The following is a 26714-nucleotide window of genomic DNA, read 5'->3' on the forward strand; positions in this document are numbered from 1 at the left end:
AGCTGATCCACAGAAAGGCAAAGATAGAGAGGTCTAGATACAAGGCTGTTAGAGGAAATATCACTTTGATTAAAATTCTTCCCACTCCATTGCTCTCTTCTTCTAAGTGGGGAGCTTAGAAATTAAGTTTTTAATAAAGTTATGTGGCTTATTGATGAAAACATCCCATTTTTTATTCCTGTATTCCATATTTGGATAACAGATGCACAAGAGTAATGTGTTCTCCCGTGAGCTACATATGCACCTTTCACAGAGAATGTTCTATAAAGAGAATGGCACTGGAGTGGAGAGACTTGAAATCAAAGTGGTTTTTTTCACAAATTAAGCATAAAAACAAGATGGTGAGCCATTTCATTCTTTATTAGTTTCTTTCATTAACAAAACAAAAGAAACCTACAAAATGAGCTCTGAAATTTGGAGATATTTTGAATTGATATTACAACCAGTCTTTTCTTAATACGTATTCAGGAATTTTTAATACAGCGACTCAGGCGGTACTTGATATATGGGCTTTGATATATGATTGCCTTTGAACAAGAAATACAGATAAGGCCAAGAAACACTTGCTAGTCTCCCATGGATTGAAAGAATATACAAAGCCCAATATAAAAGAACTGGCACGCCTTTGCTTTGTTGTAAACAACAGGGATAAACATGCAAGCTGCATGTTCACAGTCCCACCTGGTCCCAACGCTTCACTGCAAAAATTTGCCACTGCAATACTGGTGGCAGTAATCAAATAAAGCAGCAGTTCAAAGAGGGCTCATGGGAGCAGCGCCTTGTTTCAAAGAAAGGTTGCTGCTTTTTCCCCAGCACTGCTGAACTACTGGATTTTGGCAGCAAATTCAGTGGTATGGCAGTAGGGTGTAGTGACCCCAGGTGGGCCGGAAAGGAGCAATGTCACTCCCCTATTTTCAAGAAACTATGTACCCTTGGTATTCAAATAACAACATCCAAATTCAGGCTCACTTGCCATTCTTTTTGGAGATGCCATTCTCTCTAGAACCCAAAGAGTGCTCATGAAAGAGGTTCCTCCACAGACATGGAGGTCCATGGTGTTATTTGATATTTGCATCCAATGACAGTATTTTCTGATCAGTCCAGAAATGAGTACTTACTCAAGAATAACCTCATGTTCTTATTATGACATTACCACATTTCACAAAGCTGGATTTTTACATTCAGTTTACTCTTTTAAGTTGTTAAAATTTTGTAAATTAAAATAAAGAGAACTAGCAAAGTAAAGAGCAAAACCCAGAAAAAGGAGTGCTGGACTTCAGTGGAAAGAATCAGAATGGAAGGGCAGAGGTAATAATGCGCCATCAATTTTAAGGAGCTAGCAGTGCAATTCTATACATGTCTGCTCAGAAGTAAGCCTGAGGTTTGCATTACTATTATTACCTCACTTTCTGACCTCACTTTATAAAATACGGATTAAGATTTGAATAAAAGATAAAATGTAAAAGAGTAAGATTTGACATCAGTGCCCAGCTCTGAAGCACGTCTAACTCTGTCTTTGACTGTGGCCAGCATGTTTATGAAAAGCTCATTCACTGATATTTCCAGCTGGATTTCCATGTGACCATTTTGTCTGCTGCAATATTTCCTTCTTACAGCATACAGGTGTGTTTCAAAGAATCTAAAAAACATATTTCTACTCACATATAACACTGTGCGTCAATATAATGAACTCCTGGGAAACTGGAAACGCAAGGGAAAGATCACAAGACACCTAGACTTTGACGAAACACACAGAATATAGAATTGTACTCTAGGAAGGATTTGTGCTTGACACTACTTCAGTTGCCACAACAGCATTATTTTGTTACATGTGTTAGGAGGCACTGCATAAATATTGAGTAAGTTTACCTAATGCACTTAAAACTCTAATTCTCAGCTGAGGACTATGGCAACTTGGTATACTTATCGCTATGTGCTGATTATACTTTGGTTGACGTTTCTGCAGTAGTGCGGCACTGGCTACACAGCTGATCCTAAGAAGGCAGAAAGGCTGCAGACTGGAATATCCCATGAAGAGGTCCTGGGTGGGAGGCTTTACTTCTTTTCATGCTTCTTGGTTAATTGGCCCCTTTCGAGTTGCAGGCTCACACTGCTCTTGGTGCCTTTCTCTTTCCGTTGGCTCTCCTGGGACAGCTGCTGGACCGCTTGCTGAATGGCTGTGTGCACTATTTGTCTGCTGGCATTCTGCAGCCTGGCTTCTTCCTGGTCATTTCCAGATTTATCACCTACCAGGAAAGGGGAGAAGTTGACTTCAGTTCAAAATGTATATGCTATTTGAACCTGGATTCTATATTTGGGGTGGGATCCCTTCAACCCCGAGTGTGATCTGCTATACAGCAAAAGGGGCCATTGATATACAGATAGTGCAATCTTGTACTTGTCTACTTAGATGCAAGTGCTGTTGAGTTCAGTAAGACTTAAAATTGGTAATATTGGTAAGGTATAATATTGTAGTCTTAAGTAGCCATTTTAAAGGCTTCCAGTTTAAATTCACAGTGAGAATGGAACTGATCTCCATTCTTTTCTTACAAGCTCATGCTGGGCAGTTCCACTAGATGTGGAAGAGAAGTTGAAAATACAGGGCACAATGAGAAAACCTATATTCTTTATTGCCATACTTCCTCAGCCTGTAGAAGTGCACACAAGGCCATATGAGTGTTCCATGATTCTGCAAAGAAATGCAGAATATAGGCATTTTCCAGTAAGTCTTATTTCTAGGCTTGGGAGTGGCAAGCATTCAGACCCTGACTTCTTCTCGTTTGGGTTTAATTGGAGCTAGAAAGACTTGCCCCCCAACAACTTACTTCCTCCTTCATCATCTCCTTTTAACCAGCCAGCCATAATTTTCCAACCCCTAACCCCTTTCCCTAAGCTTACTGGGCTATTGGTAGTATACTGCATCCAAAAATGAAAATGCATTCCTGATAATTGAGGTTGGTACCCAACAGACTAATCCTACATGTATCCATCTAACAATATTTTTGTTTTATTATTAACACTTTTAGAATTTAAAATTTATTTTTCAGTACAATGCAAACAGCAAAGTCTGCTCCCATCCATGTCCCCCCGTTCCCTTACTTCTGTTTAGGTCCTTTCCATATCATCTTGTACATAAAGAGTAAAAGCTTCCTATATATAAGTAAAGTCTTTAAGCAAACATTTGTTGAATCTAGTTGTCTTAACCATATCTCATGTAACTGTCCTATATGCCAATAATTCATTGCGTAAAGGAAAGAAAGGTGCTTTTTGTTTTTGTTTTAAATAAATCAGCTTCCTCTCAGTGAATGATGCCCAGTTCCTATATTTTGAGAGAAAATGATCCCCTCCACTTTTGCTTTGTCAGTTCCACTCATTTAACAAAATCATATTGTGCTTCATCATTCCAAAATACTGTTTCACCAAAATACTGCTACTTTGCTTCATTTTCTGCAACATGAATGAGGGGAAAAAAGTTTAGAAAATGCCACAGATGAGAAAATGCGCTCTGTGTGTGTGTGTGTGTGTGTGTGTGTGTGGAAAGAGGGAGGGAGATAGAATAGAATGGATTATCTGGTTTCCTTTTATTTCTTCTATGAAGCCAAGATGAGGTTTTCATATTGAAATACTGAAAAGATTTAATTCTCCTAAATAGAATACTATTTTGTGGTTCCATATTTAAATGTTGGCAGCAACACAAATAATTCTGTATCGCTTACTATTGATTGCTATCTCCTATACTGCGCATTTTCTATTGGTTGCTGTAGATAATGGGTTGGCTCCAGATTTAGGCTGAAACCACTGCACTGGTGGAAATGGACTTCATTGTTTCCTGTTTCCCACAGCAGCCTCCTGAGAGGCAGAAGACCCTGATGAATGGCATTAGCTGAGAGAAAGAAAATTGGGGAAAGGGGCCTTCATCATGCTGACAATTTCTTCTGGTTGCAGAAGGCAGATTCTGCACCTAAGCAATGTACATTGTATTAACTTGCCCTTATCATATGTACAACCCAGACAATAAATTAAAAAGTATCCACTCATGCAGAATGATGAGCAAGGGATAAGGAACTGTATGAACAGCTAGTAAAGTAATCTTTGCTCTCTAATACAGGAATGAGTAGGATAGATGAAAATCTATGACAAAGCACTGGATGGTTAGTAGTAGAGTAGGAAGGATTTCTGTTTCCCATTAGGTTTTGAGTAACAAATAAAATGGAAAGCTAGACTCTGCCATGGCTTGCAAAATGTTTATCTTTTAACCTCATTGTTTCTCATGTATAAAATATAAGGAATAATTGGTTGACTTTGACCTGATCTTTGAGAGGTTTTTATTAGCATCCCTGATCTGTATTAATGACTATAGGAAATCTACTGACTCCAAGGGCATGGGCAGGGGTAGGGAAGATGTCATCCTCACTAATCTGAATTAGAAGCATGCACAGTTACACAAAAATAAATAAAACCATCAGATACAGCTACACACTATGCAATTAATGTAATGTGTAATTTGATCTCCAGATCTAAGTTGGCATTTGTAATTTTATATGCCGTGTATAGTTCACAGAATGCAGTAGGTTATGGACTCCAATGGTCTCAGCCCACTGTTTTACACCTGGCTCCGATTATAGAAAGGCACTCTGGGTTCTTGTAAAAGCTGTATGGATTTCATGAGTCTGAAGTCTGCTCCCTTGTGTTTTCAGGAAGATATAAAAGCGTAAAATATTTTTTTCTGATCTTTCACATCTGAACAATGATTCATATCACCCATAAGCCAGGTAGTGAGTTACTGTTTTTCCAAGCTTAATGGTGTAGATTTAAGTGTGCTCATGGCAATGAAGTTAATGTCATGAAGCAGTATTCCATTTCCAGCACAAACAGTGATTCAGCACCATTGCTCAACCAAAGTTTCTAGTGTCATGCTTGCTAAATCATAGTTTGTGCCCCCAAAGGAGCACTCATAAAAAAATACTTTGCTGTAGCACATTTACATCTCAGCTCGTCATCCAAGATAGGGAGTGAGAGATTTACCAACGATATAGCCACAAACTTATAAGAGTGAGCTCACAGTTGATCACACAAAGATATCTGGGTACCTTGACTGAATAAAATAGGGCATTATTATATTATATTATATATTATATTATATTATATATTAATGAGTTTTGCACCCTATTTACTACAACAGAAGTGTTGCATACTCTCTTGAAAAGTCAACTCTCTGGCATTGTGGTCATCCAAAGATACCTAAACTTGTCAAATGGCAATACCTAATTTCTGACTTCACAGTTAGCCCTCTTAATTTATGGAATTTCTCTAAAAAGGATGCTGATTGCAGGAAAGGAACAGTCAGTTGGGAATGACAAAATATCCTTACTGCAAGAAGCAGCCAAAAGAGAATTATTGTGTTAAACAAAATTTTGCAGTAGTCTGAAAGTGTGTTCCTTCTAACATGATAGTAACTAATGGCACATTTACTACCAACTTATCAGCTTTTGAAAATAGCATTGTCTTTTATTGTAGCTATAATCTCTTGCTGCAGTTCTCTAGTCTCATGTGTCTGCTTCAAAAGCAAACCGTGAATAATGATGTGAACCATCTGTTCTGTCAGATAAAACATAATAAGCAGAGGTGTTGTGACTCTGGAGGGTACTGCAGAAACCAAAGGCTTGCTCAGCTAAGATCACTTTTCTGCCATAAAGGTGTCTACCAGTGTATTTGGCAAATGATCAATACACCAGACAATATAAAAATACATTTTCAGTTGCAAGAAATGGATCTGCTTTTGTTGGTATTTGAGTTTGACACCTCTATCTTACTTGAGGGTAAATCCCACAGATTTCAATAGAATTCCCTTTTGGCTCTCAGTCTTTGAATTCTTTTATCACATACTATTTTTCCAAAAGTGTTGTAAGAACTCAACCATTCTGGCTGAGGCTGCAATTCAAAAACAACTTTTTCTTATAATTTATTAAATCTTTAGGAAAATCAAAAGTACTTTGTGGTTGTAACACTGGGTCTCTGAAGTAATATTACTTCTTTTTCTCAAAGACAAAGGAGTGGGGGCCATTTAGCAAACTCATTCTCCAAACCCTATGTAGTGAAAATGGCACCATCCATTCACAAGAGGAAGGCATCAGCAGTCTTTATGAATCCCAGGGTTTTAAGAAATACAAAAATGCCCAAAAAGGGTCCTCCCAAAACAACACCATGAGGAATCAGCATCTTCAGTTGCCATGTAATGCTCACTGCTGGGTGTGAGACAAAACAAAACAAGCAACAGGGAAGGGGGAATGAAATGGAGTAAACTAGAAGAGGGCAAGGCTGACTGGATAAAATCCATATTGCAATATATTGTTGCAAATTTGACCTACTATGTCCCAGATTGGATGTAAGACTTGCAGTGAAACCATACGAGATATTACAATGCTATACCAGCACAAAGTAAATGGTAAGGATGCTATGAAAAAGTTGCTGGCAGAAACAGCCATAGAAGAGTGAAGGGTCAAGACATATCAGAATACTGAGGTTAAAATCTAACCAAAAGACTCTTAAAAAGAATTACAGTGACAGTTGTGAAGGAACCACAAATAAGAATATGTGTTTTGTATACAGCAATTCCCTAGCAAAGAAGCCCAGGTAAAAGAATCTCAACTAGGCTAGGTAAGATGTTTGCCTAGAGATTAATTGCCCATCAAAGTAAACAATAATATGTTAAATGACACTTTAAGGCAATTTCTTATGTAAATACTCACCTTTGGCTGAATTGCACATCAGTTTTTTTGTAGTTAAAGCCATCTTGTGCTCCCCAATCCATTTGAAATGTTCAAAGTCCCAGCTTGTAAAAGATATTTCAATGCATTCTTTGTATCAAAAGTTTTGAAATAATTTAAAACTTTTTTTCTTTTTTGGTCAAGAGAACTCATTCCATTCCTGAGGCTATTATGTCAATATTTCAGGAGTCTGAAACACCTGTTCACCTGCATGCTTGTCCCACTTTCTGATAGTCATATTTATTACACAAGTTAAATCACAGGTGGCAGCATATCTCTTATGGAAAATCTTGATGGGAAGGGGATGGGGGGAATGAGTAACTATGGATTGATTTAAAATTAGGTATATAAGACAGTTTATAAAATATATGGCAGTAGTTTACCAGCTTATAAATACAGTGATAAATCTTACAAAGGCACCATTTCCAACTTGTACTGTGCAACCCGCAATGTGGGAATCTACCAATGGCACTATCCAATTTTATTTAAATACATGTTTAAGGTTGACACATTTTTTCACAAACCTGAAACTATAGGATTGGATGCTGGCTGAGCTGAGCTTTGTTTCCACTGGAATCAGTGGCACCAGTCAAGACTAGCTTGTTCCACTGATTTCAGTGGGATCTGGTTTGGTTAACCTAATAGTTTGGCATTAGTTTTACCATTAGTATTGAGACTTTTTGTAATAGAACAAGATAGAAAAGCTTTAAATAAATAAATTTAATTTTTACTTTAACATAACTTCTACTGACGTAAACATAGTTTAAAGGAAGCTTACAGACCTAAGTTTCTGTTTTGTTTGTTTTAAACAAATTAGGGGCATCTTGCCAGGGAAATCTTCATACAAACGGTGAAAAATATTCTTTGTTTTCAATGGACTATGCCCTTTGGTAAGTTTGCATAGAATTGCACACAAAGGCTTCAATTTTATATTCATTTACTGGAAGCTATCCAATGGAATCTACTTCTGAGTAGGTATGTATAGAATTGAACTGGAAGGCTGTATTCCTATACACACTGAAATGGAAGAAAGTTGCACTAAATTCAGTAGCCATGCCTATGAGCTGACTTTTAGTTGGTTAAGATAGCCCCCATTTATCATCTGTTTGCAGATTATTTTATATCTTTCTTGAGGTACAATGTTAAAAACCACTTTCCAGTGTAATGGGCTTATTCCAGAATGAGTAATCTGTGGACAGCGAGCATAAAAAGGGGGAGCATAACATCTGGGCTATGAATGGAGACTAACAGCACAACTATTGTGCATTTTTACTCCATATCCACCCCCCTCCCCCGTTCAGTTAAGCATTTTCTGGGAGAGAGTGAGTAAAGGTTTTGCTGCGCAATTTTGCTGCAGATAAAATTCCATCATCTTCTAATATGATGTAGAGAAAACTTTCAGACTAGAAGAGAGGAGCTGGCATCTAGACAGAATGCCCCCTGCCCTTCTCCTGCAGAAGTGTGACCTTTTGATTTCAGACAACGCTCATAAAGACATCGAGTCCACACAGCTCTGATCTGCTGCCAGGGAAAAACCTTTTCACATTCCTCAGTCTCCCACTAACTCAGCCCCGCACCTCCTGCCCTTCCGCGTATCCGTGCTCTGCAGCGTTCCTTGTATCTCTGTCAGGACAGGATCCGCAGACATGGGAGGCATTTTGGTGGAGCTTCTGTGTGTGGCTTCGGGCACGCGGGGTGGGGGATACAACAGTTCCGCCCCTGCTACTCGGTGGGAGCAGAGTAAGGCCCCCTTGCAATGCGCTAAGGAAGAGAGAGAAAGAGAGGGAGAGGGGGAGAGAGAGAAGGTGAATACGTTACCTGGAGCAAACACCATGGTCTCTTCCTGTCAAGGGGACAGTGTATTGAGAGGACAAGCTGTGAACGTGTGTAAACGGCAGAAAGAGGCGGGCAAGGCCAGCGAGGGCGCGCGCGTTTGTCGCGGGGACTCGCAGGAGAAGTAGTACCTTGGAGAGCTCCGAGCTCAGGACAGAGCGGGCCAGCAGCGAGCTGCCTCCTCAGCAGTCCCCTCCACAATGCACCGCTCTGAGGAGGAGGAGGAGGACGAGGAGAGGAGGAGGAGGAGGAGGAAGAGGAAGAGCGAGCCCGGGACTCAGCGCCTCTCCCGTGCCTTTGCCGGCTGCAAACACAGCAATGCTAGCCTCTGCAGCGGCGGCAGTAGAAGGGAGGGGGAAAGGGAAAGGTACTCGCCAAGGCTCTCGGCAGGAGGATAAGCTAATTGCTCCTAATTAACGCTCGTCAACCTCGGCTCTGGATGAGGCGGCCAGCCTGACATTTACGGGGCGCTGCTCTTCAAGGCTAACCTTAAAACCCCATGCAAACAGGATCTATAAAGTGTTCAGGGCAATGCAGCTTCTTAGTGAGCAGATTTATTTATTTATTTGTCATAATTCAATGTAGGTGACCCATCCTGGGATCCAAAAAATTTAAGCATAGTTTCCAGAAAATAGAAGGCAGCAATGCACGACCTGGAGCCAGTTAACCTTTAGTTAGAGGGCAGAGGAGTAGGAGGGGAGGAGGTTGAGAGTTTTTAAAAGGCCCTGGGTGGGGTTTTGTTTGGTTCTTACATGAAAATATCGTTTTCAACTTCTGCCTGTGCATTAAGACACATGCAAGCACACAAAAACCACCTTTCCCCACTCTGAAATCTTATAGTGCTGATTCAGTGCACTTAGTTAAGGCTAATTGAACCATATAAAGTCTGCACTTGCTGCTTCAAATTCACTGAGTTTTCTGTACATACTGGACATGGTTCAAGCAAAATCAGACACCTTCATCTCACTGGTTTTAATGGAAGCTACTTCATCCCATCTCCGAATTTTAGTTAATTCGGTGGAATTTAAAAATGTCAAAAGCAGTAATCTCATGCATGTTAATTTGAGAGTACTCCCATTGAACTCAGTAAAATTGCTTAAGATTAGGTTGCATGTTTGACCGGACTGTATCATCCTCAAGAAAAGCATTGCAACAATTTCTGTTTAAGATACTGTGATCTTAAGTTCATTTCATGATCCAACAAATAGAGGGCACGCAGCAAAGTCTCTGTGAGCACACTGTTGCCTGTAGTCGTCACTTTGGGGACCCTACAGTGTATGGCTGCCTATGGATCGCTGCTATTTCACTGCCTACCACTACAACATCTCACTCATCCTGTCAAAAAGATGCTACCACCAGTTGAATTTGCAATTTTCCCCACTGGGTTTATGAACCTCAAGTTAGTGGGATTGAGAGAGAAAATAGTGGGTCACAATACCACAAGGCCAGCGTTGACAAGGCCCTCTCCGTGTTGGAGGCTCCCTTACATCTAAGGCCTGGGGCACTTGCTCGCTGTGCTCCTCCTTTTTAAAAAGTTCAGGGTGCACACTTAGCTAGAAATACTTTCAAGTAAACATGCTGATCATGGGTCAGAATTAACAGCTTGGATCGTGCATAACAGATTTATGAGGTCAGTTCAGATTCCGTAATATGCTTACATTAACAAGGCATGTGTTTTTGTAATCTGTTTTTAAAAGGTTCCTGTCTTCTGAACTGTTGGAACAGCTGAAAAGAACACTGACCCTTCACCACCACTGTGGTTCAAGCATGATGCCTGCTCACAGAAGTATAACAAAGTAAATAAAAGCTCAGTGGCTGTCCAGGACTGAACCATGTGAATAACAGATTGTCCAAATCTCTCCAGGTCACAGTATGTGCTAATTCTGTTCTTTTTGCCTCTTCTCACAGCATGCTTTCCTTCAGTTCCAAATAATTCCAAAATCTGAAGCCACAAATTGGAAGGTCACAACTAGGTGTTGTCAGAATACTGGTATAACTTTATCTTTTTATTAAAAAAATAAAAAAAAAAAGACTCTGAAGAAAGTAGGCCAAGGAGTGTTTCTAGGAAAGCGTATGTTTTCGAAGGGCAGAGGGGGAGTCTTTCTGCTGAGGATGTCAAGGAATGGCAGAGGAAATTAAGGCCAATCAGCTGGAGGAAACACAGGAACATCACAGCTATCTCTGTAAAGGGGGAAAAAAAACTCTACAAGGAAGAAAAAGCACAATGTGCTCTGTTTCCAGGAGAAAAGACAATGAACAGCATTGTGGTTAGAAAGATGTCATGTAGTGGGAACAATTCCCATTAGATTCTCAGGTCTGTAAATCCTTTAAAGGACAATATTTCTGAACCTAGTACACTCTAGCAGCTTTGGGCTCAGCCAGGACCTTCACTGAATGGGGATGATGGGGATACAGTATAGTCAACACAGCTAGAAGGCACCAGACTAGTGTAGGCTGAAGTAGTATTTGCATTTATGCTGCAAGCATATAGGAAAATGTAATCACTTGCACTTCTGTAATTTTTGAGATTCTGGATGCATGCAAAAGGTTATTTCATGCCACTAAATCCTATATCCCGAGTCCATTTCTTTTTAAAAATTAAGTTTTAGCCGTTAAGGGCTTGCAGCCACACACAGCAAAGAAGTGATACACATATTGGGATAAACTATGACCAAAACTTTATGGAATTAACAAGAGCACTGCAACAGTGAAAGCTGTACAGTTCTTACAAAAAGTTAGGCAATAATATTGTGTCTAACCCTCTAAGCCCCTGAACAGCTCAACACCTTTCGAATGCTGAAAGGTGCTCTCGAGTCCTAGTCTCTTGATTCTCACAACTCCAAGAAGCTTACCCACTCCATCCACAGAATAACTCCATCCCCTGCCCTTTTCTACCTTACTATAATATCCCAATAGTTGACTTCCTATGTGTCTTACCCACACTGCAACCAATGCTGTGATCGATTTCTGCCTATTTAAGGGCACTGTCTTAATGTAATACCACTTTAATAACCAAGTATCCATGGTGGTTCAGTACAAAAGGGGCAACTGATCCAAAGCAGCCTTGGCTAAAGCAATAAAAATTCTTACTCAGCCGCTCAATGGCCAGCAACTTACCAAGAACTGTCAATATACAAACATTGCGAGTCTCTGCATGTTCACCCAGGAAAGTCAGCTCCTTCTAGTGATGGCCACAAAATCCAGATGTTCATTACATATTGAGCAAAGTAAGAATCAGGCAGATTTTCATTCAAGAAAGGAACTGGCACTTAAGATGGGTAATTTACACTACAGCAGTGAGGGTAGTCAACTGAATATATGTTCTATCACACTTACGATTTCAATGAAATTATTCCTCAATAGTACTTAAAATTCTGATCTGTTAGACTAAGGCAGGCAATGGGCAATAATTCAATTGGAAAAGAAAATGAAGTTTCTTAGAAATAGGAAAGTGTACACCTTTTTCACTGCTCCTGCTTTCATTCTAATCAGATGATGATGAAGATTTTTGCCTACCATCCACTCCCACATTAATAGATAACTCATCAATTTTGGTGCATTAGGCTATAAAAAACACAGAAAAGGGGGGGGGGGGAGGAGAATTCTACTTAAATGTGAAACAACTATTTTGTCTCCCCCTTTCTTTCTTTTCTCCTTTCTCACCTTAAACCCTTTCTTTTCCAGCAGGTGAGCCTCTAGAGAAAGGCACTGCCATTTTTGCATATTATTAACACTAAGAGCAACATGAGTTGCTGGCTGCAACATACTAACAGACAACATGTTGTGAAGGAAAAGTTTCAGACACCTGACTTCAGCATTTGTATGAGCTGAATGGATTTGTCTTCCGGTCAGATCCTTTTACTGGGAACCCCATCCACTCACAAAATACATGGATCTCAATCTGTACTTCTCCTACTCCTTGACCATATGAAAAACATTTTAAATCACTTTCATTCTATTTCAAATATAGCATGCAGATCTAGCAATTTGTGCAAAATAGTATTTCCTTGTTTCATTCAGAGCTGAGCATTCAGATATTTTTAATGCGGCTTTTCTTAGCATTGCATATGGTTTCATTAGAATCAGTGAAACAGCAGGTTCATGTGAGTGCTGACCTTTATTATTGGCAACCCAATCAAGGCCAAAAGTTTTAACATTACTGAGAAATCATGTTGTTTTGGGGAATCTGAAGCACTTATTTGAAAGTACATTCAGCTAAAGCCATCACGATTTGTTTTCAACCTTGTACATTTGGACTGATTGCCAAACACCTGTGCACAAGTAACTGGGCTTGGTAAAGAAAGCAAGGCTGTGGTTCTTGTCATTGTAGTGAGAAATGTGACAAAGCTCACATTTGATTCTGAAGTGCTTACAAAGCTCTGGATGTTTGCTGACAATCTGAATGCTATCAATATTACCACTGCTCAAATTTGCATTTGCTAGCCACAGTAATCTGTTTTATCATGTATACATACATTTAAATGCATTGGATTCTGAAGGCGTATAAAAATATATGCAATGTACAATAGCATTTATATTCCTTTTTTCATGTACTTATACTGATCTTGTATATTCAGATGTTACTAGGTATACTTACCCAGGTAGCATCATTGAACAATACCTATGATAGTTACAGTACTCATTTAGTATAATCCAATAACCAACTCATGTCAATGGGTTTATCTCAGCTACAGTGACGCTTTTTAAATACCAAGGAAGGTGCTGTAGTCATCATTCACTGCTTGTCAAACAGGCGAACTGGCTCCTCTCTGTCTGACCTATAAACAAAGAATCTTATAAACAAATGGAGATTTCTCAGCTTCAATAGAAAGGCATTTTTATTTTAAAGTGATCCTGGAAGCACTGGAGGTGACTCAATTTACCCCCTTTCTCCTGCAACAAAACTAAAATAGCTTCCAAAATCCTTTTACAGTACATCGGCTTCCTGAAGCATGCTGAGAATTACAGGCCTTTTTTATTGTCTAAACATAAACAGAATTGCACCCTAATGCAACTAAGGCTTAAATGGAAGTCCTATTGAACATAACACAATTTACTTCTGAATAAAGACAACTTATCGCAAACTGTGTAACCATCAAGGGCATGGCACTCCTGTTGAACAAGAACGCTTAAACAGATGAATTCTTACAATTTAGAATAATTGGAACCCTGAGTTATACAAAGTCATGAATGCTTGGGAAGCACTGATTTTCCCCTTCCTTTGTCAATCCCAGACTTTACCCACTAAAATTGACTGGAAATATGTTCAGGACTGGCCAAAAAACCCCACGATGTATAAATGGGTAAAGTTGTCTTTGAACATGAAAGCACCATTTAACTAACATTTAATATAGCTTCCATTATTTTTCTTCAGTGTTTCTAAGGGACATATGAGCACAGAATGAATATCATTTTCACACTGCATATGAGCAGATTTGATACTTCTTGATAATATATTTATGTCCCACCTTTTCCTTTTAAAGAACTCAAGGTGGCTTACTTAATTCTCCTCCTCTCGAAGTGGAAGAGTACTCTGACGAATAGTGAAATGTCATATTCCGAGTTAGCAACATATTTTTGTTTCACATTGTTCAATTCTTGGCAACTTTTTTTGTAGGTATTCAAATTTGGCCACATCTAATTGCTCTAATCTCAGAAGTAGTTTGACTTGAGACCAAATATCCCACAATACCAAACTTAAAACATCTTTTCCTGCTCTACTTTTTCAAAAATATTTATGCTGGAAATATATTTTGTCTGTCAATCCTAGGAGCTAGAGGGAGGAGAGGTCCTTTATTACCACCACCAAAGAATTATTGTGATGTTTTGAACCAAACTAATGTTTAGAACTGGATTTTTGATTAGATAGTACATTCCAGTTTTATGTTCACATTAGTCTCATTTACTTTTTACTTTATTCATACCTCATTAGGAACTAGTAGTTTGGTTTGATCAGATTGCCCATTGATATTACAATACTTTGTGACTTTAATACATCAGGAATATTTACTCATTTTGACTGAAGTAAAAATCAAACTCTAATCACATAGAGATGTTTACATGACAGAATGGTATACACTGACAAAGTAGTCAGTGCAGAACCAAAGCAGCTTGCTCCTATGAAATGTCTGTTCACAACCCAGTCGAACCCCATCTCCTAAATAACTTTTTAAAAAGCTAAATCTTATGCACGCTTAAGAGTGCTATTAAATTCAATGGGAATTTCTTCTGTATAAATAGGCATAGGATCAGGCTGTGCAGTTCCCTTGCACTGTAGCACATTGATCTGGATCCAGAAGTGCACTTATTGGGGTTCCATTCACACTGCAGGGAGATGGTGTAGAGCTGTTCTTTTAGGGTTCTTTCTTCCCCTGCAGCCTCGAGAATAGGTTCTGCAGGGCCCCACATAGCAGGATATGATGTGATGCAGGGGCAAAGTGTAAGTAAACATTGCCCATGTCTCTCTTCCTTCAGCAAGGAACTTCTGGATCCTGTTGTTTCTGATCATGGAAAAACCAATCTAGTTCTACCCTTTCCACTGGAAGGTGCATACTATCAACTTCTCCATCTTAGATAATAACAGACTACCTCATAGACTATTTATTTAATTTGTATGCCGTCCAATTACTAACATCTCTGGACGGCTAACAGCAAAAATAAATTGACGACCCACTGTGGCTGCAATTAATAAAATACAGTAATAAAATTCCGTATTAAAACTTATTAAAATATTGAATAAAAAGGTCTTGACCTGGCACCGAAAAACATATAATGATGGCGCCAGGCAGACCTCTTTGGGGAGTGCGTTCCATAGTCAGGGCGCCATGGCAGGGAAGGCCCTCCTCCGGGTACTCTGTCTCCTAACATCTTTCACAGAGGGTTCCCGGAGGAGGGCTTCTGTTGTCCTATACAAAAAATAACTGTATGTAAATAATGAACATCTGCTTTGTGTTCTTCTCTATAGGCACAATACCTGAGCAGCTACATACTGGTTGTGCTTAACTTCACCTTCTAATCCATGTCACAAAATACTTGTTCTCCTGCATTATTAACCTGCATGTAGCAAAAACTTAGTTATGAAATAGCCCTCATTTAGGAACTAATAAGACACTTTGATTATTTATATCGATTGAAGTTGCATATCAAACATTCTAAAAACATGCTATCAAATTGTAAGTTGAAGCAATGCCCTAGGAAATACATAGAAACACAACATTAATATACTCTAAAATATTCATGTTTTATTTACAGGACAATTTTCAAACTCTTGGCATTTTAATATATAACTTAAACTTTCCTATTCAATTAATGATCCACAATGACACTGTAACAAATACCAAAATATGCAACTTTAGTAAAATGCTTGAAAATGCTAGTCTTAATTACTATTTAGAAATGCAAGAGGTGACCTGACACATAGTAATTTATAAATACTCATTCTAACCTGGTGTTAAAAGAACATATTTTTATCCAATGTTACTTAAAACATAAATTGATAATAAAAGCATGTGAAACCATTACGCCTAAATGTGTGCAGAAATTTCTTTAAAGACTTTGACTACAAGCTTCCCTTTTACTCAATAGAAATCCCGTCCTACAGTCAGTTTGCTACAAATGCAACTCTGGTCACTGAAACATATTAAAATATGTCTGTATGATGTCAAATTGGACTAATTATTCTGGGTGAAATTATTCTACAGGCTAACTACTGTCTTCTACAAAATAAGTCCCTCTGACAGAAAGTTTTTATTAATTTCATGAAAGTGTATCTCACTAGATACCTTCCTGCTCGGCAAGTTTTTAAGAATGGATGTAGAGCCTGTCCAAAAAAGCTGGTAATTTCATGAAAGCTGTAGCTTCTAAGCTGCAAATCCAGGGATATCCACTAGGGAATTAAGCCAGCTGAACTCAGTAGTATTTCCAAAAATTCATGTTAAGGATTGAGAGTCAAATCTCAAACGACAAACTTTCCAGTTAACTGAACTACAAGCTATGGTTACAATCTTATATAGATTTAACTAGGGAGTTATCTATATTGAATTCAGTGAACATCTGAGTAAACACACTTAGAAATACCCTGTAAGACTAGTTGAATATCTAGCTCTTGAGCAGGGAACACAGAGTTGTATCCAATCTTAATCCTAATTGGAGTAGACCCACTGAAATTAAACAGGTTTACAATGTCTAACTAAAGTCTCATTCCTTTCAATGGATCTACTCTGAGGAGGGCCAATATTGAATACAATTATAGTAAAAACAAGTTTGGATATGCAATTATAAATGTAATTCTGTAATTCAAAGGGAATAATGATATAATGTATCTCTATCATTTTCACTCAAATGACATTCTTTCTGACCTACATTCCTTCATATCAGGTCCTTGTTTTCATGAAAATACCACTAAAGTAGGTTCTTACTGAAACACCAAGGTTATGGCTGCACCATACCGCTTCAGACTGCAGGTGGGGATCACACGAGTACTCTCCATACAGAACATGTTTAAAACTTTTGTATACCGTCCACTACCAAATATTCTCAGGATGGTCTACAAAACACATGCCTGGGAGAGTAAGCTGCAGTCTTCCTGACATCTAGTTTTCCACTGGAAAAAATATGTATGGAACAGCACTGTTGTGTACCCCTACCTGCAGTCCAAGGTGGTGCAGTCCAGAAGGTTGACCACCTGAATGAGAATGAGGCCATTCAGCAGAGCTGCAGAACCTCTTTCAGCTTGAGAAGTTGATTCTGCTTCCAGAGCAATTAAGAGGCTGCATTTCAATGGTGGGTGGGACCCAAGCAAAAGCACCATTTCCAGAAAAGCCCATCTTAGAGGTTTTACTGCAGTGACTAAGTTTTGAGAGGGGCATTTTAACCATTTTGACTAGGGAAAAATGCTACACATAAGCCAAGAAGTGATAGGGGGTTAGCTGAAAGGGGTTGCCACCTTCTTGGGACCTTCAGAGAGCTGGATTTGGCCCCTTGGCCTGAAGCTGCTCTGTTGTACAGTATTCCAAGATGAATAAAACAACCTTGTAAATACTGTAGCTCACTGTAGTAGAATGAACATGTCTCCCCTGAGCTGCTGCTTAGTAATTGTAGTTCTTTATCTACATTGCTTCCTTGCCATATCAGTTGCCTTGACTTCTTCCAGCTCGCTGCAGCCGAGTAAGTTATGCTGGGATATGCATTCTTGCACACTGCTCATACCTTCTGAGGAGCCAGAAGGCTATTGTGAGTTCATAAAGTAGGATCTGTGCTTGTAGAGTAGCGGGTAACTTCACCCATAAGCTGTTCCCTCTTATTTCTATTTCCTTAGATTTGGGCTCCCTATCTGAAAACACTTAAAAGCCTTGTTAAATATTACAATGATAAAAACAAACAAGGAATTCTTGCCTGAGCCCAGGGCAGGAAGGTCAAAGTAAAAGGTACAAATTCTGCAAGGCAGAAAGGGGTTGCAGTGACAACCAATACTGACAAGCAACAGGCAGAACAGAGCATTCCTTATTACAGATGGCACTGATTTGGAAGAGTAAAACAAATTTACATCAGACTGCTTCTTTATAAATCAATGACGTGTATATGAGCTGGTCCTGTGAGTCATGTAGAATCTTGGAAGGTCCTGGAAACTTTTGCCATTTCAATCATAAAAGGATAGATTTGAGAACCCCAGGTGAAGAGCAGAGTGCATTGAAAAGCAGAGAAAAGCAGGTCCAACTGAGTACAATGACACTTACTCCCAAGTAAGTGTGCATAAGATTTCAGCCTTCAACAAAGAAACCTTGGGATAACAGGAATTCATCAGCTGGAATAAGAAAAGCAGCAGCAAGGTATTTCCAGATATGCCATAGTTTCCATTGTTCAGCTGCCCACACAGCTGCATCAACAAGTTGCAGCAACAATTAGAGTAGATTAAGCTGGAACTAGACAACTGCAAAGAACTATTACATGAAATACTAAAGTCATTAAGTTCTGATCAGAAGACTGGCACACTTTTTTTTCATTTCAAACAACTTCTTGCTTTCTTGTAACTCATAATTTCAAGGTTTAAAAAAACTGTTGTAGCAGACATAATTTATTTAAGCTGTTCAATACACTAACAGCACGATCTGCAGGCCAATGAAACTAAAGGACTTGGAATTAAGCTGAGCTCATCATACTTACATGGAACTAATTTCTACTAAAATCCATGAGGCTTACTTCCACACAATAGCTAGATTTCAATGAAATCCTAATAAGGGTAAATTCTGACTCTGCGGCTCATCCTGTCACTTGTCACTGATGCTGACAACCCCTAAAGGAAATTAGGGGTTCCCTGGATCACAGCAAATATATTTAGGAGTGGGATGCCAAGCAACTGCAACCAATGAAACAAAAGTCATTTAAACCCAAATACTTCGGCTTAATTTCATTGTGCACTGGCACGTAAGGCCTTCCATTCCACATGCATAGAGTTTGCTCCAGTGGGGCTAGGCATGCACTGAACCAGAGTTGGAACAGAGTAATAAAATACTGCTCGTTAGAGTCCGACTCTATTTTTTGTTTATATCTGAGTGTTGCCTAAAGGCTTCATCCCAAGTTTAATGTTGCCGTTGGGTGATCATTGCTGCAAATTGTAAACTACATTTGTCTTTACAACCCTTTAAAAGTACTTTTCTCAGTGGTGAGTTTATCAGACCAAACATTTTTTCAAGCCACTCCTACTTTTGCCTTTAGCTACAAGCTATAGTTTCAAGTTGCTGTTCTGCTTCAGCAGCCATGGCTGCTGCCTGTAACTGTTCCGTTTCACTTTGGAGAGAGCTGGTTGTGGTTACTTGTTTCCTTTCGCTATGCATATTGTTCTCATGCCTCTTTAAATCAGATGCTTTGGCAAATGCTTTAGTACAAGAGCTGCAAACAAAAGGCTTTTCCCCTCTGTGTCGTCTTTCATGATCTTTCAAGTGGGACTTATGTTTGAAAGCTTTGTCACACATGTGGCATGCAAAAGGCCTTTCATTACTGTGAACTCTCTCATGTTTCTTCAGATCAGGAGCACGGATGAAAGATTTCCCACATACTTCACAGCTATACGGCTTGTAGCCTGTGTGGATCTTTAGATGCTCTTTCAAGTGGGCTTGAGTAGTAAAGCCCTTAGTGCACATTTCACAAACAAATGGTCTATCAGCAGTATGCAGCTTTTCATGTTTTCTCAATCGTGCCTCATCTGAAAATGTTTTGCCACATGCTTGACACGCAATCTGCTCCCTGTGGCCATAAAGCAGATACTCAAATTTCATATCGCCAGCTGCTGTTGTCCATGCTGGTGTCTGTTCATCCTTTACTTCACTTATGCCGTCGTTAAACGCTAGAGCTTGAGGCGTTTGCGATCCCAGTTCTTTAGTTTCAGCAGCCTCTATGGACTCCACTTCCTGGCCATAGCAGTTCACCTTTCGAACCTCTTCGCTCCCCAGCTCCTTTAGAATGGCTTCCTGAACTCTTAAAGTAGCAGTTGGTGATTTGCCATCTTCATGACTAGGAGGAGTTCCTTCCATTGTCATGTCTGATGGGCTGTCATCATGATCTCCAATTTCTTCAACTTCATCATCTTGGGTATCATTAGATTCACCAATTGATCGATTTATTTTAAGACAATATTTGCTTTTTGATTGCGAACTATCTTCTGGACTAGATACATCACGTTTTTGAGAGCAAAGTTTGTCCAAAAATCTAATACCAAGAATCTGTCCAGAAGACATCATTAAATTTACGTCTTCTTTCTTAACTGAAATCTTGGCTGTGTACATATAATTAAGAACTTCCTCAAATATGTCAGACCGAAGGAAATCTATCTCGATTACAGATGAACTGTCCACTTCCAGTTTTTTGAAAAGTTTTTTAAAGTAGGTACTACAAGCAGCAAGCACACACCTGTGGGCCCTGAATTTCACGTCTTCAACAACAATAGCTATGTCACAAAATTCTCCTTCCAACCGTTGCTCGTTCAGTGTTTTCAGAAATACTGTTTTGTGATCATCGTCATTGTATTTAATGGTTTCAGACATACTGATGAAAAACTCCTGTAGAAAAAAAATAAAAGCTTTATTTACAAGTTATACTGAAAAAGGCATTGTGAGCCATGTAATATTAGAGATGAACTTAGTAAGTTAATTTGATCCACAAATCAATCAATGTACAAAACCAGCCAGACACAAAAACCAACTACTTATTACTACACAAACATAAAGAGGTGGGTGGGAATTAGCAGAAAAATGGAATGGTCACTAACCTAGAGTTGCCATATTAACTGGTCCAGACTGACGAATATCATGGACAGGAAAAGCCTGTATTACATTATACTCAGCAGCCTAGGGAAGCATACCATTCTTTCCTCCCCAGCTGGGCTTGCTATGGAAAAGGGAGGAATGGTAATATGGAGGGAAAGAGCTGAAACAGAGGAGTAGTCTGTAGTGAGAATGAGAAAGATGAAGAAGGCAGGCATGGAATGAAAGGCAGAAGACATGCACAAGGTTAAAGGGCCCTTCTTTCTCCTCATTCTTCCTAATATTGTAGCATTTTATAGACAATTGCCTAGTATATAAAACCATTTAGTAAACCTGAAGATTAAGAACATGAAAAAAGGAAAGTGTAAGTCTTTACCATGAACAAGGAAGGCTCTTTTCTCAACAGCCAAGCAAAGTTTTGAACAAGTATCAACCCTTATTCTGCGGACCCTGTAAGAGAAAATGGTAAGTGATTATTAAAATACTATTCCACCATTCCTTCAAGAAACTCAATAACCACTGAGCAATAGGGACTGGCCCATGGCCATGCAGTGAGCTTCATAACTGGATAGAGATTTGAACCCAGGTCTCTCATGGTCCCAATTGCCTCTCTATTATACCATATTGGCTCCTATGTCTTCATCACTATTTTAAATATTTTAAATTATGTAAGAAAATTGAAGAAAACATATTCTCTAATAATAATAAATCCTATATTGAGGTCAAGCATTACTTTTGTGCCAGTTATACAAAATATCAACATGCTCAATTTCAGTACTGTTTGCCTAAGTTATGGCCTTCAGTATATGTGCTTAGATGCTGCATTAAAATCAACAGGATTGTCCAAAATCAGAATACTTGAACCTCTGTGCATGACATATATAAGAAATGCTATAGGTCCAGTATAATCCTACTCTCTCATATGAAAATATCTCTACACCAAGGCTGCTCACAGTGAGCTGTGACCAGCCAGGTCACAGCTTCCAGGTTAGGTCCTTCTGTACTCTAAACATGAGTATCAGAGATTACTCATTTCCAGACCACCATGCATATTCTTCACAGGGCACCCAGCTCCTAGGTAAGTCAGTATATGATTGCAGCCTAAGTCAGTTCATAGTGTGTGGGGCAGGGACTTGAGGAAAAAGCAGGAACTTCATATTCCTGTATGTGGAATAGACTCATGACTCAGGAAAAAGGGGGAGGTTCACTGTCTCCTACTCTACATATCCCTTACTAACCACACTTTGTAACTATTTAAAAGATACTTGACTGTAAAACTCAGTAAAATTATAACTCCACTGAATTTTGCTTTGCGTTGTAAACTAGTAGGATGCTCAACAAATTGAGGGATATGTTCCTTTTTGAATCCTGCAGTATTCTTTTTATGCTTTTCAGTTATCTATTGCTTGCTTTCATTTGTTCTCCTTTTGTTCTACAACACAGAAGCAAAGCATTCTGGCGCTATTGTTCATTATCAGCAGGCACAGCTATCATGGTTGGCATGTGTCCCCAGTAAACGTAGTCGTGTGTGTTTCTGGGTATACTTTCCACTCCAAATAGTTTTGAAATGCAAATGGCTCATTGACGAGTCAGACTTTAGCAAAAGTAGTTTATATTGATATGTGAGATGGCTATATATTTAGAGTCCTTACTGGTCTGAAATATAGGTTGCAAGTTAGCGGTAAGGTTTTATGATCATGCAAATATCTGGCTGCTGGTCTCACAAAAGGACTGAAACCTGAATATATATTCAACAGTGTGCTTCTGGAGTTTTCTCCATCAAGCTCCTGGGGACAAGAATAAAGGTATGGCCTTTATTCCAACTGAAAAGTCCAACCCTTCGCAACATGTCTTTTTCATCAGCTTCTGGATACCTATTATTAGCAATACTTACAGTACAAAATTGTCTAATGGTTGCATATTCAGTGAATAAACTAGGCTTTCAGAGAATCCTGCTTTGTTGTGAACAGCGGCATCCTGGGGGATGCCGCCTGCTAGATCCCATGTTGTTCCTCTCTGCTAGTGGCACTCTTAAGCAGGCAGTTCGTTTAGCTTGTCAGCTGAAATGTTTCTTTCTTCCTTACAAGTGAGCTTTGCAAGCCAGGATTTTTTAATTTATAAATCTTGGTTTAAGACAGAAGAGCCAAGATCCCTAGTTCAGACAACAAGCCAAATAATCACTCCCATCCTTGTTTAGCAGTAGCAGTTACATCTGCAGGAAAGATTCATGAGAACGCTGACATGTCATTCTAAGTGAAATGCAGGCAGTATGTGGACTGGAAGCTGAATGGACCAGAGCTGGACTTGGCCTTAGAAGAAATCAGTTTTCTAGGTCCACCTCTTGTCTGGACCAATCAGGTGAAGAAAATGATTAATGTAATTATTGCATCCTTATTTTAATGGAATGAAGCAATCCTCATAGATCTATCCATGACTCTGATACATATAAACCTATGTACATATATACTCATGCATCTAAGCAGAGTTCCTCCACCGGAAGGAAGATTCCACCTATGCCCAGAACTGTCCATGTGCAAAGTTATGACTTGCACAGAACTACTCACATTTGCCAAATGCATGGCTATGTCATTGCCTCCAGTTACATATGGTTCAAGGAAAGGAATTAGGATGTGCAGCCCTGCAACCCCAGCCCCCACATCCCCCAAATGTGAGGGGAAGGAAGCCTCGTTAAAGCGCCCTGATTTAAGAAATATTGGGTAGGGTTTTTTTTTTAATGGTGTTCATATTGTGATAATCGTACTGCAAGCAATATTTGGTTTCAAATGCTTTAAGATTATTTTGTGAAACATATTCCCCACATCTGAATAGTCAATAGTCCAACAAAACAGATATTCAAAGCTGTGAAGTCAATCAAACTAAAACAAGAACAACAATTCAATCCTTTATGTACATGAAAGCAATTCAGTTCAATGGCGTTTACTTCCAGGTAACCCAAAGTAAGATTGCAGTTCAAAGCTGCAATCCTAGAAATCTGTTTTCAGGGCATCAAGAATATTGGTTTTAAGGTTAAAGCTAGCAGCTACGTTGTCAAATTTAGCATACTTTTTAAAATAATGCTATAAGCTACATCACTTTCCTGTTGTGAAAAGAAAATCAGTATTGCACTAAATCCTAATATTTATTTTGAAAAGAAAGGTGTTTGATTAGAATTCAAACAAACGCCATAGAACAGATTTGTGAATGGTTCCTCTGAAAACTAGACTTGAATTAAATCGTAAAAACGCATACTCTGAAATCAAGAGCTGGGAAATCATTTTGAGTTTCAAGCTTCTGCGTTGCCAACTGAGCCGATGACGATCACTCTCCATATGGAGGCAAGAGCGTGCATTCCTAGCGTGCACGTACTGTAACACAACTCCGTAGGCAGGCAAGCAAGCAGCACGCTCGGCTCCGTGCGAGTAACCACGTTAACAGACGTGCACTGTGTCTACTCGGTGCATGCGTGCTAGTGCCCGCGCGGGCCTATGCCTGCGCCCCGCCGAGACGGGGCTGCAAAGGAGGCAAGTGCACAAACGCCTCACACGCGCGCCTCTTCCCCCACCCCGGCATCCCACTCCTGCGCCGAAGAGGCGGAGCGCAGAAGGCGCGCGCGCGCGCGAAGAAAACGCGCTTCCGTCCCGACCCCCCTCCCCTGCCCCAGCCGTCACTCTTGCTGCAGAACTCGCTCGCGCTTCCCGGCCTCAGCGGGCGGCGTGGAGGAAAGGGCGCCACGGCACTCTCGCGCGTCGAACCCTCGCTAGTCCCGGGGCGAGCCCTGCCAGCTGCATGGGGCTCCTGCGTCGCTTAGCCCCCAGCAGCAAGAAAAAGTGGCGGGGACGACCACGGCCGCGCCGCCGCCGCCGCCGCTCCTCCTCCTCTCGGAGCTGCCCGTGCAGCGCGAGGTCGTTTCCCAGGCCCGAGCTGAGCGGCGCGCGCAGGAAGAACAGCAATGGGCGGCGCGCGGCGGAACCTGCCCAGTGCACCACCCCGCCTCCCTCCGGTTCCGCCGCAGCCCAGCCTCGAGTGCGCGCGCGCAGATGTCCCTCGCGCTTACCTGCCGATGCAGGGGACGGAGCCGGGGAGGGGGGGCGGCAGCGGCGGGGGGGCGCTCCCTCCGAGCAAGGAATGGGGGATGGGGGGGGAATGTAGGGGGGAATGGCGCGCGTCTCTCTGACCGTTACCACCGCTTCCTGCACGAGCATTCAGTGCGCGCGCGCGAGGCGCGCCGGAGGCGGGAACGTGCATGCGCGGTGCGAGCAGGGCGCGCCCCCCGGAGGGAGAGGGCGGGCGCTGCGGTGATCCTTCCGAGGTGGTGCTGAACGCTCATTCGCGCGGCTGGAGGAAGGGCGCGCTAGCCCGCCAGCCGCGGGCCAGCAGCTCCCTCGAGCTTAGCGGGCTCGCGCGCGGAGGCGAGACGCCGCCTGGGCGGTTTCTCGCGACTCGCCGCCGAGGACGAGGCCGCGCTGGATGGAAGCGGTGCCGTGAAGCGTGTGCTGGGGCTGATCCGCCTCCTTCTTTTGCATGCGGGCAGGGGAAGCGTTTCGCCTGCTTCTCCTTCAAGCTTTACGAAAAGCACCCTTTTTCAATAAGCCATTTTCCGCCCGTTAAGTTTCTCGGTGCACAGCGAGAAGCATAACGAACAATGGCACCCGCAGCGGCGCGCTCGCTCCCGAGCCGGGCTTGCGCGCGCGTCACTGCTCGCCGCTGGTGATGTCAGAACGGGTGGTGGGCTGTGATGGCGACAGCAGCCCCTTCCCCTGGCTAGTGCACCCTTTGTGCCAGCCGTGGAGGCCCGCCCCGGCGCCTCCGGCCACCGCCGCGCGGCCCGCCGCCCTTCGCCCGAGTCGGCGCGACCAGCGGCGCGCGCCCCGCGGCACTTGCGCTCCTTCGACCGCTGGAACGGTTGGGAAAAGGGTATCGCCGGCTGGAACACAAGCCTTTCTCCTGTGAAAAGACATTCCGTTCACGCAAGAGGAGAATAAGGCTGTGTTCATGCGCGATACTCGAAGCTCATAGCTTCCGGATTAGGATACCTACACAGGATTTATAAAACGAACATATAAATGTGCAAAGGAACACGCGCGCGAGCGAGCGCGCGCTCACAGGCGCGCGCACATACTACAGAAGCACTCAATTAGCATTTTTTTCTTTGAAAATGAATGCTGGTCATGCGCTGCAAGCATCTTGGCTTGCTTTTTTCAAAAGATGTCGCATTTATTACTTAAATGGAAGCCTAGTTGAAGCAGCTAAGCCATCTGTGCAGGGTCCAGATGTAGTTCTCACCCTCTGACAAGATGCTTCCAATCAGCCCATCTGCCTTTTGCTTTCTGCTTTTCTTTGAGCCCTATTCAACAGGACCACAAAGGTGGAAAGTGTAAGACAAGCAATGGCTGGCTGTTTTTCCTCTTCCTTTATTTCTGCTTGCACGCAGAGGACAAGGTGACCAAGCAGCAGCAGCAAGGACAAACAATAGGATCAGGATAGCAACAAGACCCCAGCTGAAGTATCAGGCTGATTATTTTAGCAAGGACTTGAGTTGTATGTTTTGATTTGTTGTTTATGTTTTGACTTTTGCGCGCGCTCTCTCTGTAATTATTATGCTTATAGCTGGAATGGGGTATGGAGTTGGATTAATAGACCCGGTGCAAGAAAGAGGGTTAGATGGGGCCTCTGTTTCATGTTTTGCGACCTTCCCTGCAACTGGTCAGCTTTCTGATGCTGCTTTCAAACACCAGGTCAGTTCATGGTAAAGGCTTTCACATCGTTCACTGATTGTGAATAATGGGGTTGACATGGCATGTATACATGTCATTTGGCCAGGAGAACAGTAGAAAGTTAATTGTGTCCTTTGGGTACT

The 26714-nt window shown here is 41.1% G+C and overlaps 2 protein-coding genes across 5 annotated transcripts; both read right to left on the reverse strand.

Annotated features, from left to right (window-relative positions):
- Positions 1-339: 339 nt before the first annotated feature.
- Positions 340-13376, reverse strand: AKAIN1 (A-kinase anchor inhibitor 1). The gene is made up of 5 exons (XM_044426386.1): positions 13312-13376; positions 11718-11781; positions 8345-8528; positions 6750-6832; positions 340-2246 (listed from the first exon to the last, which is right to left on the reverse strand). Exons 1-5 carry the CDS (start codon positions 13333-13335, stop codon positions 2056-2058), a joined length of 546 nt encoding a protein of 181 aa, XP_044282321.1. The 5' UTR covers positions 13336-13376; the 3' UTR covers positions 340-2055.
- On the reverse strand, positions 340-25044 carry ZBTB14 (zinc finger and BTB domain containing 14). 4 transcript variants are annotated; one of them, XR_006414340.1, is made up of 5 exons: positions 24107-24387; positions 21234-21307; positions 18762-20653; positions 6750-13378; positions 340-2246 (listed from the first exon to the last, which is right to left on the reverse strand). XR_006414340.1 is itself a non-coding variant. In XM_044426385.1 (3 exons), the coding sequence occupies exons 2-3, from the start codon at positions 21234-21236 to the stop codon at positions 19310-19312; spliced, it is 1347 nt and encodes a 448-aa protein (XP_044282320.1). In that variant the 5' UTR covers positions 21237-21307; positions 24912-25044; the 3' UTR covers positions 15822-19309. The 4 variants fall into 4 exon arrangements, 2 of the variants coding, with proteins under 2 accessions (XP_044282320.1, XP_044282319.1); XR_006414339.1 differs by having other exon boundaries at positions 18145-20653; XM_044426385.1 differs by lacking the exons at positions 340-2246; positions 6750-13378; positions 24107-24387 and adding an exon at positions 24912-25044 and having other exon boundaries at positions 15822-20653.
- Positions 25045-26714: the final 1670 nt, after the last annotated feature.

The sequence above is a fragment of the Varanus komodoensis genome, unplaced genomic scaffold (assembly GCF_004798865.1).
Source record: "Varanus komodoensis strain SLA01 unplaced genomic scaffold, ASM479886v1 scaffold17, whole genome shotgun sequence".
NCBI lineage: Eukaryota > Metazoa > Chordata > Lepidosauria > Squamata > Varanidae > Varanus > Varanus komodoensis.

What these genes read in the sequence shown, in the direction of transcription:
- AKAIN1 (XM_044426386.1), bottom strand. Translation starts at nt 13,335, where the DNA reads ATGATGACTACAGCACCTTCCTTG. An exon ending in TTGTATATTGACAGTTCTTG is followed by an intron (nt 8,529 to 11,717) that starts GTAAGTTGCTGG and finishes TCTCTTCCTTAG; the next exon opens with CGCATTGCAAGGGGGCCTTA. An exon ending in GATGTGCAATTCAGCCAAAG is followed by an intron (nt 2,247 to 6,749) that starts GTGAGTATTTAC and finishes CTTTCCTGGTAG; the next exon opens with GTGATAAATCTGGAAATGAC.